At 47.5% G+C, this 19,732-nt stretch overlaps 1 protein-coding gene across 1 annotated transcript in view; it reads right to left on the bottom strand.

Moving 5' to 3' along the window:
• The window catches only part of FGD5 (FYVE, RhoGEF and PH domain containing 5), a 78,396-nt gene that overhangs the window by 18,020 nt on the left and 40,644 nt on the right, over nucleotides 1-19,732 (bottom strand). Inside the window, exons 4-10 of the mRNA XM_023547872.2 lie at nucleotides 18,711-18,871; nucleotides 18,083-18,239; nucleotides 17,418-17,505; nucleotides 15,708-15,758; nucleotides 15,051-15,109; nucleotides 4,509-4,580; nucleotides 3,418-3,486 (exon numbers count right to left, since the gene is read on the bottom strand). Of these exons, the coding sequence (XP_023403640.2) occupies nucleotides 3,418-3,486; nucleotides 4,509-4,580; nucleotides 15,051-15,109; nucleotides 15,708-15,758; nucleotides 17,418-17,505; nucleotides 18,083-18,239; nucleotides 18,711-18,871 (657 nt within the window). The remainder of the gene's footprint in view (nucleotides 1-3,417; nucleotides 3,487-4,508; nucleotides 4,581-15,050; nucleotides 15,110-15,707; nucleotides 15,759-17,417; nucleotides 17,506-18,082; nucleotides 18,240-18,710; nucleotides 18,872-19,732) is intronic.

Raw genomic sequence — 19,732 nt, 5'->3', positions numbered from 1 at the left:
GGACAGGTTTCAGTGGAGCTTCCAGACTAAGCCAGAGAAGGAAGAAGCCCAGTGATCTACCTCTGAGTGTTAGCTGATAAAAACCCTATGGATCACAACAGAACACTGTCTGACACAGTGCTGGAAGATGAGCCCCCTAGGCTGGAAGACTCTCAAAACACAGAGTGGCTGCAACAATGGACTCGATCGTACCAGTGATCGTGAAGGCGGTGCAGGACTAGCCAACACTTCATTTTGTTGTATGTGGGATCGCCATGAGTTGGAGCCAACTTGATGGCAGCTAGCAACAACCGTACATAAATTCAACCTTGATAAAGTATAGTTAAGGGAGGAAAGCAGGGAGGGAAGGAGAGACGGAGGGAGGGAGGGAGGAATGGCGAGAGGAAGGAAAAACCCTTGAGGGGTTTGTTCACTCTTCTGGCAGTCCATGGTATATTCAATATTCTTTGCCAAAACCACAATTCAAAGGCATCAGTTCTTCTTTGGTCTTCCTTATTCACTGTCCAGCTTTCGCATGCATATGAGGCGACTGAACACCACGGCTTGCTTGGGTCAGGTGCACCTTAGTTCTCCAAGTCACATCTTTGTTTTTTAAAACTTTAAAGAGGTCTTTTTCAGCAGATTGGCCCAGTGCAATATGTTGTTTGATTTCTTGACTGTTGCTTCATGGATGTTGACTGCAGATCCAAGTAAAATGAGATCCTTGACAACTTCAATCTTTTCTGTTTATCATGATGCTGCTCATTGGCCCAGCTGTGAGGATTATCGCATTGATATCCCTAAATTGAGGGAGACAGCTTTCTCTTCAATAAAAAGAGTTTTCAAATATTTAGTCTCATCTAACATGGAACAGGAGTCTCTGGGTGGTACAAACAGTTAACGCGCTTGGCTACTAACGGAAAGATTAGAGTCCACCAAGAGATGCCTCAGAAGAAGGGCCTGGCGATCTACCTCTGAAAAATCAGCCACTGAAAACCCTATGGCGTGTCATTCTACTCTGACACACACGGGGTTGCCGTGAGTCAGAGTCAACTCGACAGTAACTGGTTAACATGGAACAGGGGACTCCTTTCCCCACTGGATCCTAAGATCCACAACATGGCAAGGACCAGGTCTACAAACCCAGCAGAGATCCTGGCACACAAGAGACCAAAAAGGAGTTGTGAAATGAATGATTGCTACAACAGACAGTGAGCTCCCCATCACCAGAGGTATGTAAGCGGAATTCAAAAAACTACCTAGAGATGATGAAAAAGTTTTATAAACATATACAGGTGGTGATTGAGGAACACTGTGAATATCATTAATGCCACTGAATTGTCTGGTTAAAAAAATGAAAATGCAAATTTTATATTATCTATATTAAAAACAAAACTACTTAGAGAAAGGGATGCAAGCATCTGTTGGGAGCTTTACGATCCTTCTGAGAACTTCAATCTGGACTGTGCACTGCGTGGCCCTCAGATTCCTTTCTTGGGGCCTCCCGGGGGTCTAATCTCCTCTTGTCTACAGCCAAAGCTCCCCCTTGCACTGCAGCACCAGCCAGGCAGAGCACAGGGATCATCACGGGAGGGGAGAGAGAGCTCTTTTAGGGGGAGCAGAGGGAGGGACTCAGCTTGGTTCACCACGTGCTTCCTACCGGGCAGAGGGGCCCACTGAGCCTGGGCCTCAGGAAAGAAGCCACTGAGGCTAGCGTAGCTACGGACTCCCCCCTTTCTGGCCAGGTTCAGGACTTCTGAAGCTCCCGTGAATGGTGAGCTACTCAGCACCATTAGCCCTCCCTGAAACTCAGCTCCCACGTGGCCCCCTCTGGGGAAGGTCCATATGGGGTATGGCTGTCTTATGAGCTGAATGGCCCAACCATCTGCAGAGAAAGATTTCACAGATTCACAGTGGTCCCCCACACATACCATGCTTCCCTCTATCTGAAAATGCCCTTCCTTCGTGTACATGACAAACTCCCAATCTCCTTCAGGGCTTAGTTCAGGTATCACTTTATCCAGGAAACACACAAAACACTTAGCACAGGGCGTTGTTGCTGTTAGCCGCTGCTGAGTCAGCCCCTGACTCATGGTGACCCCGTGCACAATATCATGAGATGCTGCCTGGTCCTGCACCATCCCCATGATTGGCTGCAGATCGGACCGTTGTGATCCGTAGTGTCCACTGGCTGATTTTTGGAAGTAGATCACCAGGCCCTTCTTCCTAGTCCATCTTAAGTCTGGAAGCTCCGCTGAAACCTGTTGAGCATCATAACAACATGCAAGCCTCCACTGACAGACGGATGGTGGCTGTACTTGAGCTACATTATCTGAGAACTGAACCCGGTCTCCTGACTGAAAGGCAAGAGTTGTACCCCGGAACTCTCTCACTGCCTCCTGGCATAGTACGTGGCACCCAGTAAAGACTCAATAAATGTCAGCTGCTGATGTTATATTGTTCACCTTCTTTTTGTTCTCTGACTCTCCTTAGTCCTCTTTGCTCACATGGTTCCCTGCGACTCCCTCCATAGCATCCTCCTAACTTCATATTTACAATGGTTTCTTTCTCCCATCACTATAAAGGTTGAGGGGAGGGAATGTGACTTTTATCTCTTTGTTTCCAGCACCCAGCACAGAGAAGGCGCTCAGCAAATATCCGAAACCAAGAGAGTTCTTACACCCACACTCACAACCTACTATCACTTTACACACAATTCTAACTGAGTAGACAGAAAGTCTGAGAGGTCGTTAGAGGCAGCCATTACTGACAATAACAAGGAATGACAACTACAAGTGAAAGAGTGGAGAGAAAAATTACACTCAGCAGACGGAAGAACTTATAAAGCATAGCAACTTGGGGTCATAGGTTTGAGGCAAAGAGCTGCTTCTGGCTCAGCAGTCACTGACGTTGACAATTTATACACCATGAGCCCAGACACTCCCTGGTATTCGAGGTCCTGGCTGTAAACCATCAAAAACGTTAGATTACACTCAGTCTCCTGAGCAGCGGGGCAAGTGCTGGACAGCGGTCACAGTCCTGGGTCTCCTTCTGGGGCTCTGCCAACAACATGCTGGGGACTTGGCCAAATCAGCCTCCCTCTCTGGGCCTCGGTTTTTCCACGTGTTAAACAAGGCAGTTGAACCAGACAGTTATTCCCAGTTTCAGAATTTCCTGGTTTTCCGATGTTGAAGGCAGAGACGGGGTAATTACGTTTTAGCAACATTCCCCTCAAAATCATTCTAATAGTAAATGAATGATGGTTTGTGGTTTCCTAGGGTTCCGCTCTCGGCTTCTGGGAAAGCTCAGCCGTACAGAATGATCCTGAAGACTCCGCTCTACCCTTCCTCCCCCTCCCAGCTGTTCCCGAGTGTTGGCCCGAGAAGGTTTCACAGAACTTGACAGCTCTGGGACATGGTTTGGGGGCCAGGTACTTACTAAAAACAGGTGTCGGGGACGTCTATTTTTTCCTGTTACTTTCATCAGCGTCCCTTCCTTCAGAAACTCCTGCGGGGAAAGAAGCAAAGCTCGGTGACCGGGCCGATTCCCCGAGCTGTCCCAAGGAGAGTGTGTGTGTGTGTGTGTGTGCGCGCGCGCGCGCGCGCGCGCGCGCGTGTTGGGGGTTGGGGGCAACATTTCCCCTCGATGCCAGGGACAGGGGAGAGAAGCCCCTGAGTGAAGAACTTAAATTGTAATGACTCCCAGAGTATCAGAGACCAGCTTGTGGGTGAATTTCCAGCTTATAAGAGCTGCTCCATGTATGCGAGAGCAGCCACGGAAGGTAGTGAGGCATCTTGGCCTTCCAGGAGCAGTCTGCCAGGTATTGTACCAGGCCCCAGGCACTGTTTTGGCCACAGAGTGGTCCGAACAATGACTCCCTCCCTGGTCTGCCACCAGGAGGAGAGAAACCATTCACAACAGAGCCTCTGAAGGTTTGCTAGAACAGCTGACGACCTGTGAACAGCTGCGGCAGGGCCCTTCCTTAATTCTGGAGGACACAAAGGGGTACTTAATATTTAACTGAACTGACAACCCAGGCCAGAATATCCTAGGCTAGTGAAATCCGTGCTAACTTGGAATGAAATCTCCTAAGCACAATCTTTTATCCCTTTATCTCTTGTACTTCATGGGCTATAGCAGGTAATGAACATATTTTTGACCATTTATTGAACTGAGTTTTTGCTTTCCATCTGGAAGCTTAGAAGTGGGTAAACTTGTCTCTTGAAAAATGTTATTTTTAAGATGCTCTTGAGAGAGAGTTTTCCTGCTTTCCCAGTGACTCTAGGGAGCACTGAACCCAACCGGCATGCCCAGGGAACAGATGCCTGTGTGGAAAACCCCAGTGGAGGCAGCCGATGGGTCTGGGTGAGCCCGGGAGAGCCAGCGTCCCTCCCTCCCTCCCTCCATGGGTAAACAGCACCTGCAGCCAGGCCTGTCTGGGGCCAGCCCAGCTGAACAATGGGGCTTATCGGAGCCTCGCCTGCTTGCCAGCCTGTCCGCCCTCTGCCCCTGCCCATGGCAGCACTCACCCTTCCTGGCTGGAGGAGATCCCCTTGGCCCCGGACACTGTGCTCAATGTGGACCAGCTTCTGCAGATTTTCCTGTGGGCAAGAGCAGGGAAAGGGGGAGATGGTCAGGTCAAGGGGTCTTATCTTCTCTGCAAGGGGTGGCAGTGCTTCCGCTCAGAGGAGGGAAATGGAGCTCAGAAAGGCCTTCTCAAAATCTCACCTCTTGTCAGTGGCAGGACTGAGACTTGTGCCCAGCTCTGTAGGATGCCAAGCTCTGAGCTGTCTACAATCAGGCAAGTCCCTCCAGACCTAGGTCCCGACACCACCACCTTTCTGTGTGCCACAGGGATGGTCACTTGGCCTCTCTGTGCCGGCCTAGACCTCTTTGTCTCCGGGCAACCACCCATGCTCTACGCCTGTGTTCATCATAAGGTCTGCTGCGTCAAACTTCAGGAATCAGGGGCAACAGATGCCCAAGGCCAGACTGTCTCTCCTGGCTTCCAGCCCTGGGTGAAACCTTGGAAGGAGAGTAACCAACCCAACGCACCAGCTTTGGAGGAAGCTGGTTCGGTGCCTCTTGGTGCCTCGTGGCTAGGAAAATAAGTGTGTCTGGGAATTCCTTGTCAGTCCCTGTTGGCTTATCTTAAATATGTAAGGTGATATGCTTCCCTCTCTTACAAGGCACTAAAAGTGCCTGTAAGGTAGCACACCTCCTGCTCCTCTCTGCACAGCACCCCGTAATACTAAACATAACTATTATAACCATGTACTGAGAACTTACTGTGTGCCAAGCCCTGTGCCAGACACTTTATGTGCCTTGTAAGACCCTGTGGGACAGGAGTCCCTTGAACCTGATGCAGGGTTGGGTTCTAACATCAGCTAATAAGGTAAAAATTGTATGTAGCGAAATTGCCTTGAAAAATCCTTTATGTTGGCCATGATTTTGAGCATAAAATCCTACCCATTAAAATCTATAACAGTTCTGCTTCCGCTTATGATGTAGAAAGCTGCAAGAGAACACTGCTCCCATGCTAACAATGAGAAAAAGCCAGATAATCTAAAAAATCATAACTTTTCTTAAGCCTATCAGACAGCTGAGGTTACCAGGCAACCAAATGAATGGAATTTCAGAGAATGACAAGCCCCTCCACGGAGACACCAGCAAAGAGCTGTGGCACCTTTGGTAATACACAGGAGGAAGAGGTGGTCAGCATAATAGACGGTGAAAAAAAAGCAGATAAAATGTTAATGAATTTGTAAAGGTCAAGTGTGGCTGGTGTGATGGTTTAGAACATCAGGCAGTCCTGGATATGAGTGACATCTGTACTCATTTGCAAGCTCTTTTCTATGAGTCTCCACCCAGTGCTCACAAGGATGACTGGGGGCAGGGCAGGAGGCCAGAAAGAGCCCCCTTTGGTGGTACAGGCATGCAGGCTGCCACTCCGGGGCTGGCACAGAACCCCATCCACACCCCTCTCCCATACAAAGCAAAAAGGCATCAGCCATTGGGAAAGCTCAGGAAATGCTCCCACCCCCAGAGTCCAGGCACAGTTACTATAGTTCTGGAGAAAAGGTGGAAGCAAAAGCTGTCTGCCCCTAGGAGAGCAGGAGGAAATGCCTTGGGCCCAGTACAAAACAGAGTTCAGCTACTGCTGGGAGGGGCAGAAATGGTCCAAGACAGTTACGAGGCACAGTCTGGCTGCCATGGAGGGGTGGTATAGGAATGCTGAGAGAGCCTGGCCCACTGGCCCTACTTAAGACTCAGGTTTGTCCAGGAGAACTGAGAAATCTCCCTTGTGCCCACCATATAAGCCTAATACCGATAATAAGAAATAGTGGTCTACCTCTGAGAGGGGGAAGAACATGGAGAGAAATGAGATCTCTTCTGTGGTGCAGAGGTTGTTAAATGCTGAGGATGGAGCAGAAACATGAGAAAAACTCCCAGCACTGTAAGATCCACAAGAAGCACAAGGTGGCATCAGCCCACTGCCAGAGGAACATGAAATCTGTGGAGCACTGAAGGTAATAACAAAACCCAGACCCAGCTCAACTACTGACTAGACTGACTCAAGCCTCCACACTAATGGCAACCACTTCTAGGTATAAATACTATTTACCTGTCTCTACAGTTCTTCTATATAATAATATCTGGCATTCAATGGAAAATTATGGGAAACAGAAAAACAGAAGAAAAAAAAAAACACCACCAACAAAAATTCATTGTCCAGAGATAAACCATTCAACAAAACAAGACTGAGAGGTGACACAGATGTTGGAACTTTCAGATAGGGACTTTAAAATAAGTGTAAATAACATGTTAAAGGATCTAGCAGAAAAGGTGAACAACATGTATGAACAGGCATAGCATTTCAACAGAGATGGAAGCTATAAAAGTCAAATGGAAACGTTGTAAATAAAAAACACATATCAGAAGTGAAGAATTCCTTTGACAGGCTTAGCAGCAATCTGAACACAGCTGAGGAAATAATTGATTCACTTGAAGATACATCAGTAGAGATTATCCAAACCGAAACACAAAGAGTTAGGGAAAAAAGAATAGAGTATCCAAGAGCAGTGGGACAGTATAAAATAATCCAATGTATGTGTAAATGGAGTCCCACATACACACAAAAAAAAAAAGACAGAAAGAATAGGGCATCAGAAATACATGAGGAGATAATGGCTGGAAATTTCCAAAATTAATGAAAGACAACAAATCACAGATTCAAGAAGCTCAAGAATCACATTAGGATAAACATCACCCTCTGTCCCCCCAAAACCCCACACATACACAAGTAGATACATCATAGTCAAACTGCTAAAAATCAAATATAAAGAGAAGATCCTGAAGGAGCCAGAAAAAATGACACGTTACATAAAGAGAAAGATAAAAATTACATCAGCCTTCTCATCAGAAACTATTCAAGCAAGAAGACAATGGAGTGGCATCTATAAAATTCTGAAAGAAAAACATTGGTCAATCCAGATTTCTATATCTAGGGAAAAATAACCTCTCAACAATGAAGATAAGAAGACTTATATTATCAAGACATCAATTCTTCCCAATAAGATCTACAGATTCAATGCAATACCAATCAAAATCCCAGCAAATTATTCTACAGATAGTGACACACTGATTCTAAAGTTTATATGGAATGGCAAAGGACTCAGAATAGCCAACACAATACTGAATAAGAACAAATTTGGAGAACTGACACTACCTGACTTCAATAGTTACTATAAAGGCACAGTGATCAAGACGGTGTGGTATTGGTGAAAGAAGTGACAAATAGATCAGTGAAACAGATTAGGAATCTGAGAAATATATCCACACAAATATAGTCAATTGATTTTTTTTTGACAAAGGAGCAAAAGCAATTCAATAGAAAAAGGATAGTCTTTTCAACAAATGGTGTTGGAACAACTGGACATCCATATGTGAAAAATGAATCTAGACAGAGCTTATTGCCTTTCACAAAAATTATCTGAAAATGGATCACAGAACTAAACGTTAAATGCAGCGCTATACAATTTCTAGAAGACAACAGAGGAGAATATCTAGGTGGCTTTGGGTTTGGCAATGAGTGTTCAGATATGACACTACAAGCACAATCCATAAAAGAAAAAGTTGTTAAGTTGAAATTTATTACAATTAAAAACTTCTGCTCTGTGAAAGGCACTGTTAAGAGAATGAAAAGCCAAGCCACAGGCTGGGAGAAAACTTTTGCAAAATATTGTATCCAGAAATAAACAAGGAACTCTTAAAACTCAACAACAAGAAGACAAACAATCCAATTTAAAAATAAGCAAAAGATCTGAACAGACACTTCACCAAAGAAAACACACAGATGGCAAACACACATATGAAAAGATGCTCAACGTCATATGTCTTTAGGTGACTGCAGATTAAAACAATCGGATACCACTACACACACCTATCAGAAGGGCCCAAATCCAAAACACTGACGACACCAAATCCTGGGAAGGATGTGGAGCAGCAGGGACACTTATTCCTTGCTGCTGGGGATGCAAAATAGTACAGCCACTTTGGCAGACAGTCTGGAAGTTTCTTACAAAGCTAAACATAGTCTCACCATGCGATCCAGCAATCATGCTTCTGGGTATTTCCCCAAATGAACTGAAAACTCATGTCTACACAAAAACCTGCACAGGAATGTTCGTAGCAGCTTTGTTCATAACTACCAGAAACTGGAAGCAACCAAGATGCCCTTCGACAGATGAAGGGATAAACAAACTGTAGTACGTCCACACGATGGAGCATTTGCGAAAAAGAAAGAAGCTATCAAGCCATGAAAAGACATAGAGGAACCCAAAATGTGCACTGCTAAGTAAAAGAAGCCAGTTTGAAAAAGCTACATCCTGTATGAGTCCAGCTACACGACACTGTGGAAAAGGCAAAACTATGGACACAGTAGAAAGATCGGTGGCTGCCAGGGGTTCAGGGGGAAGGGGAGCGACAAACAGGTGAAGCATGGGGCATTGTAAGGGCATGATACTTTAATGCTGGATACATGACATTACACATTTGTCAAAACCTACAGAACTGTACAACACAAAGAGTGAACCTTAACATAAACTATGGAATTTAGTTAATAATGTATCAATAATGGGTCATCAATTATAAAAAATGTACCACACTAATGCAAAATGTTAACAACAGGAGAAACTATTAGGGAGAAGCAGGGTATATGGGAACTCCCTCCTTTTTGCACATTTTTTTTTCTGTAAACCTAAAACTTCTCTAAAAAAATAAAGTGTATTTTAAAAATGAAGATAAATCAAACGCTTAAGTTAATAGATAATGGTTGTTGGGAGCCAGCATCCTCACTGTTGGAGTGGGAATTTACAGATAAGCAAGGGGAGGAGCCCAGAATGATCTAAACGGTAAAGGATTAGAGTTGGAGACAACAGTAAGAACTCATGTTTAGCTTAATATAGAGACAGATGGTTACATAAAGAAATATCTCCAGACATGCCATGGGTTACTATATACACATATGCTTCTTTGCTCTATTTGCTGAGGAAGCCTAAAAGAAATGGCACCCCAGTAGAAACGAGCACACCTAGTGCCCAGATCTTGATTTCTAGTAACCAAAAAACAAAACAAAACAAAACAAATCAAACAGTTGCTATTGTGTCGACTCCAACTCATGGCTACCCCATGTCTATCAGAGTAGAACTGTGCTCCAGAGGGTTTTCAATGGCTGATTTTTCAGAAGTAGGTAGCCAGGCCTTTCTTCCAAGGTGCTTCTGGGTAAGACTCAAACCTCCAACCTTTCAGTTCGCAGCTGAGTGCTTAACTGTTTGCACCACCCAGGGACTCCTTGGTTTCTAATACCATTCTCCAATTAAAGGAACCAGGGATCTTTGTAGAAATGGCTGATTCTAGAACTGGGGCAGGAGATATACAAGATGAGCCTGGGGCATCTTATAGTGCCAGAAAATAAGGACGTGGCCTCCCACCCTCCCAAAAAGAAAAGAAAACAACCCAAAGGCCCCGTTGATGGGGTATGTGAAAAGGACACCAGAGCCAACTGAAAGAGCTTCAAGTGGTCAGAGCTGGAACAACAAGAGGGACAAAACAAGAAGGGCAGGACTGGATTATAACCAAATCTAAGAGTACAGACTTACATAAATACATGACTGAATACATTAGTAAACGGGGAAGAAGAGACAAATCTCCCATGCAAAAGAATTCCAAATAATTTATGTAGATACTCCACCCTAAAGGAGGGGAAGCATAACTCCCTACTCCTTAAGTATGAGCTGAGCATAGTGACTCTTTTCCAAAGAGTACAGAATGGAAAGAAGAGGGAAAAGAGGGTAACCTTACAGTGGAGAAACTTGATAAACACTACTTCGGCCAAAGGATCAAGGTCATTATCAACAGCGATAAGTCATGTTGATAGCATGTACCCTTGATACATGATGAAAATGGCACTTTATGATCTCAAAAACCCATGTCATGGATTGAATTATGTCCCCCCCAAAAATTTGTGTATCAACTTGGTTAAGCCATGATTCTCAGTATTGTATGGCCGTCCTCCATTTTGTGATTGTAATTTTCTGTTGAGAAGATTAGGGTGGGATTGTAACACCACCCTCACTCAGGTCACCTCCCTGATCCAAGATAAAGAGAGTTTCCCTGGGGTGTGGCCTGCGCTACCTTCTCTCTCTCAAGAGGTAAAAGGAAAGGGAAGCAAGCAGAGAGTTGGGGACCTCATACCACCAAGAAAGCAGCAAAGGAACCAGAGTACATCCTTTGGACCTGGGGTCCCTGCGCCTGAGAAGCTCCTCAACCAGGGAAAGATTGAGGACAAGGATCTTCCTCCAGAGCCAACAGATAGAGAAAGCCTTCCCCTGCAGCTGACGCCCTAGATTTGGACTTGTAACCTACTAGACTATGAGAAAATTAATTTCTCTTTGTTAAAGCCATCCACTTGTAGTATTTCTGTTATGACAGCACTAGACAACTAAGACAACCCATAACCCTATTCTAATCAGGAGAAAAACATCAAATTCCAATTGAGGGGTACCCTACAATATACCTGAGCAATACTCCTCAAAACTGTCAAGGTCATCAAAAGCAAGGAATGTCTGAGAAATTGTCACAGCCAAGAGGAGCCTAAGGAGACATGACAACTAAATGTATATGGTATCCTAGACAGGATCCTCCAATGGAAAAAGGGCGCTAGGAAAAAACAAAGGAAATCTGAATAAAGTATGGCCTTGGTTAATAACATATCAATATCGGTTCAAAAATTGTGACAAATGTATACCACACTAAATTGAAGCCCTGGTGGCATAGCGGTTAAGAGCTTGGCTGCTAACCAAAAGGTCAGCCTTCGAATCCACCAGCTCCTCCGTGTAAACCCAGCGGGGCAGTTCTACTCTGTCCTATAGGTAGGGTCTCTCTGAGTCAGAATCAATTCAACAGCAACGGGTTTTCGAGTTTTTTAACATGAGATGTTAATAACAGGAGAAACTGGGAGTGGGGTAGACTTCAAGGACTCTGTTCTATTTTCACAGTAATTCTGTAAATCTAAAACTGTTCTGAAAAATAAATTCTATTAAAAAAAATGAAGGTGAAGTAAGGACTTCTTCAGAAAAATGATGTAACCAGACTTTGCCCATGTCTCCTGATACTCTCTTCTGGAGAAAGAGATTTTATTTTCATGCTACCGAGATTGTTGCTGAATGCTGTTGACTCGATTCAGACTCATAGTGACCCTATAGAGAAGAGGCCAATTAATGGCTAATTTGCTTTAAAGTCTTGAAAGCCTAACTTTGTAACCACTTGTATGATTTTTCTCCTTGGGAAGACTCCAGAAGCTTCGTCTGGGTAGTTGCAGTTAGAACCAAGCTACATCTACCCTTTAAGCAAGTCTTCAAACGGGTTCTTACTCTTGACAAATCTGGGAACCAACTCCAATCTTCCATTTAATGATACACCTCATGGCTGGATTAATAATAACAACACTACAGCTAATAAAACAAATGTGGGAAACAGAAAAGCGGTCCCTCTTGAACTCTGTGAGCAGGTGTTGTGTGTGGGCACACAGATGCGTGTTCATGAAGAGCGCATGTGAGGCTGTGGGTCTGAGCCTGTGTGCGACAGGCACAAGGAAGACTGGCCTGCTGCTTAAGACAGAACTGAGTTCAAATACGGCTCTCACATTTATAGCCAAGTGATCTTGAGCCCCTGGGAGGGGCAAATGGTCGATGCATCCGCCTGCTAACCAAAAGGCTAGAGGTTTGAGTCCACCCAGAGGCTCCTTCTTCTGAAAAATCAGCCACTGAAAACCCTAAGGTTTTCTGACATGCGTGGGGTTGCCAGGAATTGGAATTGACTCTATGGCAACTAGTAGGCGTGTATCTTGGGCAAGGTTACTCCTTTCTCCAAGCCTCAGTCTCCCTACTTGTGAAACTTGGCTAATAACACTTCCCTTGCAGGATGGTTGTAAGGCTTAAGGGGGTCATGTTTACAAAGCAGCTGGCACCATGCCTGAAAACAGCAAGTTCCCAATAGGGGCAGCTGCTTTTATTAATCATTGTGAGTACAAACGCTATGTGGGAATCTATTCGGCTGTTCCTGAAGAGCTGGTGAAGATGACTTTTGCCATCGTGTCTTTTGGACGTTCCCATCTATTCTCTGTCCTCCATCAGAACATGAGGATAGAGGGTGGGAGGGGCCCTCCTGGGTCTCAGCTCTTCGAGTTGTGTTCCTAGAGCTGACTCCTCATGTCAGAACCAGCACTGTTCTGTTCACAGGCTGCCCTTTCTCATGTATTCACATGTTGGCTTGGCTGCCAGAACTTTATCCAAGTGAGTTTAATGGTGGAACCTCAGGCAGTATGGCAGGTAGGGAGGAGGGCCCCATTTTCGATCAGTGGAGTGGTGGGAGCTTGGCTCTTCCTATCATACCTCTGGCTTAGCTACCTAGGTGAGGGTTCTGGCCACAGTGACTGCTGCCTCCTCCAGGAAGCCTTTTCTGGTCATCACAACAAATAACTACTTTCCAAACTCTACCAAAGGTGGTGCGGAGCATGGAAGGCTTTCCAAAATGGAGGAATGGCACCATCAGACATATTTGAAAAGGATCACTCTGGCCAGAAGCTGAGAGGGACCTTCAGCAATAGTCCAAGCAGGAGGGGATGAGGCCTGAGCTGCGCTGGTGGCTGTGGGGAAGGAGGAGGCAGAGCCCCAGCCTAGCTCTCAAGGACACCAGGGCTCACAGTCACTGAGCTCTGTCTCTGGGTCGGGGCTGATGTGGATCCGCCTGTCCACCCCTCTGCCTGCCCAATGCTTATCCACAGCAGGCTCTGGAGCAGCTGTCCACAGCTGGATTGAGGGACAGCAGGCTGTGGTGGTTCCTGGTGCAGCATATGACCTCAGCCTTTGCAGGGAGCCTGGAGGGCGTTTGGCTATAGGCTACTCCGTTCCTCCTCACACAGGCTCACTGGTGGGAGGGAGGACACATCCCTCCCTGACCCAGTTTTCTCTTTGGAGGCAGAGGTGGCCTGAGCTGGAGGACACTATGGAGAACACTGTCCATCTGCTGCTCTGCCAGGGTGCTGGGCCACAGAGCACCTCTCTGTGCCAAGCTGTGTTGAGTGACATTTCACTGTGTGTTCAGAATGCCAAAGTGACAGAGGAGGGAGCTAGGCAGACCTGCAGGAAGGGACTCGATGACAAAGCATGTCTGACCCACCCTGAAAACGGGCCCGGGAAACCGGCCTATTTTTCCACACCCAGTTGGCTATGGCTTCAGCTCCACATTCAACACCCCAGCCTCCCCCCGCAGACTCCTGTCCTACCTCTCCTCCCCGGAACCCCTTGTCCAGTCATGCTGGGTGGCTCTCTGAACTAGTCCGCATCCTACACTTTCCTACTGCCATGCCTTTGCCCCTGCCATTTCCTCTTCCTGGTGCACCTTTCCTCCCCTTGCCTTCCTGGCATGTAGACGCATCCTTCCCTGGAGACACCTCCTGTACCACCTCTTCTCACAACCCCAGGTGGAAGGGTGCCTCCCTTCTTGGAACTTGCAACGTTTTCTCTCCCTCTCTTGTGATGTTTATCAAGGTTATCTGTGTCCACATATTTACTGCTTCACAAAGCTGTGATTTCCTCAAGGACTAGGATTCATGTCTGATCTCTGGATCTCCAGTCCCCAGCACATGACCAAAAACACGGTATGTGTTCCATAAATGTTCTTTCTCTTGCTCTTCTTCTGACTATGGATGACTTACTGTAAGGATTTTCTTCGTTATCTGCCACAGCAAAGCTGAGCAATTCTTTGGCGCACAGACTACCACTATCCCCTTCTGCACCTGGGGAAGACATCACTAATCGATTACTGAACTCTTTCCCACTGAGCTAGGACTCCACGCTTCAGGATCCTTCTTAACACAGACCTTAAGCATATTTATAGCTTAGCGGAACCACACATATGTAGACTCAAATAATTGGTAATCATTCAAATGGAGTTGGCATGTGGAATAAAGTTTGCCATCCTTGGCAGAAACCCAGTAAACCCTTGATAAATATCTAACCATACAGAGTCACACGCTGTCAGAACCAGACATGCACTTAGAGGCCACAAATTCTAGTGGTTCTCAAACTTTGATGTGCATCAAATTTACCTGGGGTACTTGCTAAAAATGGATATCACTGGACCCCACCTCGGAAAATTCTGACTGGATAGATCTAACATATGTCTAGGAATCTGTAGTTTACAAAGCACTCCAAGTGCTGATGCAGGAGATCTCAGACTACAGTCGGGCAATACTTAGCGAGTCTGTGCACATCATTAGCCACCCTCATTGCTCAAACGGTGAACCTGAGCCCTAGAGAAGGACACTCAGAACCAGAGGTCACACAGCAAGTGTCATGCCAGAACTCAAGGCTCTTTGCAAGGTCCCAGGAGACAGATGGTTGCCTTTAGTCCCCCTGGAAGTAGGGTACCCTAAGGAAGTCCCAGGGCAGGGTAGAGGAGGGTTCTGGAACCTGCACCTGAAGGAGGTATTAAGAGGCCACACTTACCCCCTGCTCCATGCTGTCGTTGACACGGTCCGTGACTTTGGAGATGAGGGTCAGTGCGCCTGTGGAGGGAAGCAGAGCAGACAGCTGGGCTGTTTAGGGCCAGTCTAATTGTCGCTGTCCTTGCCTCTTCCCTGGCCATGCCCCTCCCTGCCCCTCCCTCCGTGTGCTCCCTGACACTGCTGCAGCTGCAGGACTTTGTATGTGGGTGGGCAGCTTTTCCCATGGAAGGTCAGGTTGCTGCCTAGGTGGCCCTGACAGTGATTTGGTCACTCTGGGCCCCAGCTCCCCTGGATGTAGACTGAATATGTTAAGATGTGAAATGCCTGGCAGGTAGGTCCTCCAGGCACAGCCACGCAGAATTGGGAGGAGATAGGGAGACTGGGGTAGCTTTTCAGACCTGGCACTACCTCCCATCACCAAATTCTGGTCACCCCTTTCTCCTCCTCTTTCTGGAGGTCGGCAATCTCAGGGACTCCTCGTGGTCAAGTGGAAAGGGAAGAATCACCTTCGAATATCCGGAGAAGCCCTGGAAGGTTGGTATCTAGAACACACCCTGACTCGGTCCTGGGCTTGGAAACTACTACAGAGGGCAGAGCTGGGAGAGACAGGGCCCAAAGAGGAGTGTGTCCCCTTCCTCCTGGGGCATGCCTGACTTACCCTGAGTGTTCTCGTACTCAGCCGAGTCTGGGCAAAGGTTATTTAAATAGTCTGTAGGCAGAACAAGAGTTGGGAGTCAGTTATGCCCTGGTGAGGCTAGCCCCTTTGTCTACACTATGGCCACCGTCTTTCTCTCCAGAGATGGAAGGTAAGTTTGAGAAGAAGGGGATGTCCATCCTCCCACCTGTTAGCTCCACAATACATGCTATCACAGTACCAGGCCCCCATGACCACTATCAGCATCGATACCACCACTGCTAGTCATTCAATTGCTCAACAAATACCTACTGAGTGCCTGCTGTATGCCTGTACCATGCTATGCCTGTGGGATGCAAGGTGACACCTGCCTTTAAGAAGCACACAGTCTGTTGGCGGAGGTAGACATGTCAATCAGTACAGCACAGTGTGATGTGTTAAACCTTTAACAAGGCTCTACAGGGCTGGCCCTTCTCCAAATACCACTTCCCACACCTCACTCACTCCATTCCAGCCATGTGGGCATGCCTGCTATTTCTTGAACACATCAAGCTCGTTCCTACCCCAGGGCCTCTGCACTTGCTCTTCCCTCCGCCTGGCACTCTCTTCTTCCCATTCTCCGTATGTTTCATGCCCTCACTTCACTGAGATCTATGTTCAGCATCACCTCCTCAGAAAGGTCTTCCCTGACCACTGTACCTAATCCAGCAGCCCTGTTCCTCTCTGTCACCTTAACCTGTTTTACTTTTTGCAGAGCTCTTATCACTGACATATATTTTCATTTCTTATTCATTTGTCTGTTTTTCCCACCAGAATACAAGCTCTGGCATAGAGCATGGTACGTAGTAGGTGTTCAATAAACATTTGCAGAGTTAGATGAATGAATTCTCTATCCCCTTACCCTAGAGTATTTTCATTTCGGTCCTTTCACTACCTGAAACTGCATGTGTATGTTTATGTGTGTGGCGGCTGACTGGTCCACTGGAACGTCAGTTCCCCTGGATGGGACTCTTTATCCTCTGGAAGGTCATTGGGTGAGTGGGTCTAGAGCTCAGAGGAGGTGTGGGTGTTTCTGGCAGGTAGAGGTGGGGAGAGGATGACAACCCCAGGAACAGTCTGTAGAGTGGGAAGGAGAGAGGCCTTAGGACTGAGCCAGAGGAACACTGACTTTACGGGACACCCGGTGGAGGAAGGGGAGGAAGAGAGGCTGTCAGCAGAGGTGAAAGGGCAGCCTGAGAGGCTGGAGGAACACGTGAAGAGTGTATCACAGAAGCCTGGGAGGGAAGGGCTTCAGGAAGCAGGAAGCGGTCAGTGCCAAAGCCACAGAGAGATCAAGCAAGTCCAAGACTGAAATGTCCACAGATTTTGGCCACAAGGAAGGCTTTGGTGACCTTGGCAAGAGCAGTTTTAGTGAAATGAGGAGTTGCCTGGTTGAGACGGGGGAAATGTAGAATGAGGGAGGTCTGGGATGGGAGAGGCTGAAGGCACCAATAGCTGGCAGCCACTACAGTGAGGTTTCCAAGTTGGCTCAACTGGAGGGAAGGTGGGGGTAAATCAAGTGCCTCTGGAGGGACAGGGAGGCAAGAAATTGAGCAACCCCCTCTCCTCCTTCCCCAACAGCCTTTGCAGGAGGGGATGTCATCATCACTCACCTTGCTGTCATGTCCACCCCTTCCCCAGGTGCTTCCTCTCTACCCACCACCTCTGTTCACCGTGACCTCCTGGGGTGCCCACCTGTGAGAAGCACTTGGTACTGGAAGAGGCGCTGCACCACCCTCAGGAGCCGATGCTTCACACTTTGGCCACCTCCTTGCAGACTCTGCTGCTCTCAGAGAAGGCAAGAAAACCCCATCAGAGACTCCAGGCTCACAGCATCCCCTCACACCTTTTCCTGGCCAACCTGAACTTCTTCCCCATCTTCAAATCCAGGTTCCCCCCGCCGCCAGAGGGTCTTCCCAGATCAGCCCTACAGGCTCACAGCTGGTACAATACTCAGTAATATACCTCTCCTGGCCCCTGCTTCACTCTTAGTTTTAGAAATAGAGAAAGGCCCCAGTAACCGGACACTCAGTGCGTGGCCAGTGCCGGTAACTGCCTTGGTCACCCCAGTGTCTGGGGCCCCAGGTTGATTCATGCTTTTCTACTGGGACAGGAGAACTGCCAAAGAGACCCTTGGTGGCCAGGGTCACTGAGCTGTTATGATGGCCCAGCAGGGGATGTCCTGGGTTCCCAGCTTTCCCTCCTGATGGATCACCCTTCATTCCCCCCAGCCAGGTCTCCCTCTCTGCTCCTCAGCCTTGGCTTGACCTGGATGCCCCATCCACGTGCGTTATGCCCTTCAGTGCCAACTGCCCCTCTTACGTCCTTAGAGGAGGGACTCAGCGGAGCAAGGGACCCACCTCAAATTCACGGACAGCAGCTGCCAGCCGCGGGGAGTAGAGGCAGTTCTCACTGAGCAGACCCAGGTACCTGTCGAACTGCAGGATGTGAGCGGCGTGGTGGTCGAATCCCTGCTCTCGCGCCAGGAAGACGTCAGCCACCTTCTGCTGGCCCTCCCTGCAGTCAGGGAGGAGATGGACAGAGAACTCAGCCTGAATCCACTCGGCACAGCAGTTAGAGGGTAGATGTTGAAGCTATAGCCCTGGGTGTGAACCCCAGCTCTTTCCAAAGCGGTTTTCCTTTGGGGAAATGATTTTACACTTAAGTAAAATGCAGACACATGTCACATAGTGGTGTTTTTATCACCCTTTCTGCCTCACAGTGGGTGTCCCTGGGTGGTACAAACGGTTAACACGCTCACTCCTAACTGAAAGGTTGGAGGTTCGAGTCCATCCAGAGGTGCCTTGGAAGAGAGCCCTGGTGATTGACTTCCGAGAAATCAGCCATTGAAAACGCTGTGGAGCACAGTTCTACTGCGACACAATGGGGTCGCCATGAGTCAGAGTCAACTTCACAGCCGGTTTGGGATTTTTGGTTTTCTGCCCCGTAGGACAACAGAATTTGGGGTGGGGTCGGGGAAACGCTCACCAGTGCGCCAGCCTCTCCTCTAGCTCCTCCAGGATCCCTTGGTGAAGGTCATGGATGGCTGGGAGTTGGCTCAGGCCTAGCCTCAGCTCCTCTCTGGACAGCACGTCCCTGCCCTCTTGGTCCATCTCATCCAAGGTCCTCATGACAGCTCCATGGAAATCCTGAAACCCCAAGAGGCCTGTTACCCAAGGGCTGAGAGGCCTGAGCACAAGATTCTCCTCGGCTGGGCACAGTCAGGCAGGCCCCACCTGTGGCTTTGGAGCCCTGGCCTACATAAAGAAAGCCCAGTGACCTTGAGCCAGTGTGTCTGGACCCAAGCTTTCTCATCCATAAAACAGGGACGGCGACATGCACTTTGTGGTCATAAGGGTTTAATTAACCGATGCCCTACAAGCACCTCATGTGTAGTCAGCACCTGTCTATCCGCGGAGGCCTGTGTGTTGCCATGATGCTGAGTAGGTTTCAGACTAAGATGGACTAGAAAGAAAGACCTGCAGATCTACTTCCAAAAATCAGCCAAAGAAACCCTATGGGGTCACAACAGTTCCATCTGCAACTGATGGTGGCACTTCATTCCACCACACATGGGGTCACCACGAGTCATGGTAACTCTGCAGCAGCTAACAACAGAAGAGCGCCCATGCTGTTCCTAGCACAGAGCTGGGCTTCATGCTTACACTTCCTCTTCCCTGGGCAGCTTAAGGGAGCACTCTTCAAAGATGGGGTGGTTCCTTCCCTGGAGAAAGAGAAAGCTCTTCCTTTACAATTATCCATCTTTGAAGAGGCTCATAAGATGTGTTTTCAAAACAAAGTCTATGGAAATCCTAGTGCATCCACTCCACAGAGTACCGAGCTGTCATTAAAAATGATAATGACGGCGACTACGGAAAATACTGAAGCTCAGTACTAAGAAATCACGAAGGTATACACAGTCGTTTCCACACACTAGTACAGTTGTATAAAAAATGAACAAAGGAAAAAGCTAAAAGGAAACACAACAAAATACAAGCGGTGGCTGTGTC

This window comes from Loxodonta africana, chromosome 22, assembly GCF_030014295.1.
Source record: "Loxodonta africana isolate mLoxAfr1 chromosome 22, mLoxAfr1.hap2, whole genome shotgun sequence".
Taxonomy (NCBI): Eukaryota; Metazoa; Chordata; class Mammalia; order Proboscidea; family Elephantidae; genus Loxodonta; species Loxodonta africana.
The sequence above is the reverse complement of the archived record's forward strand: the minus strand, read 5'-3'. Positions and strand labels throughout refer to the sequence as shown.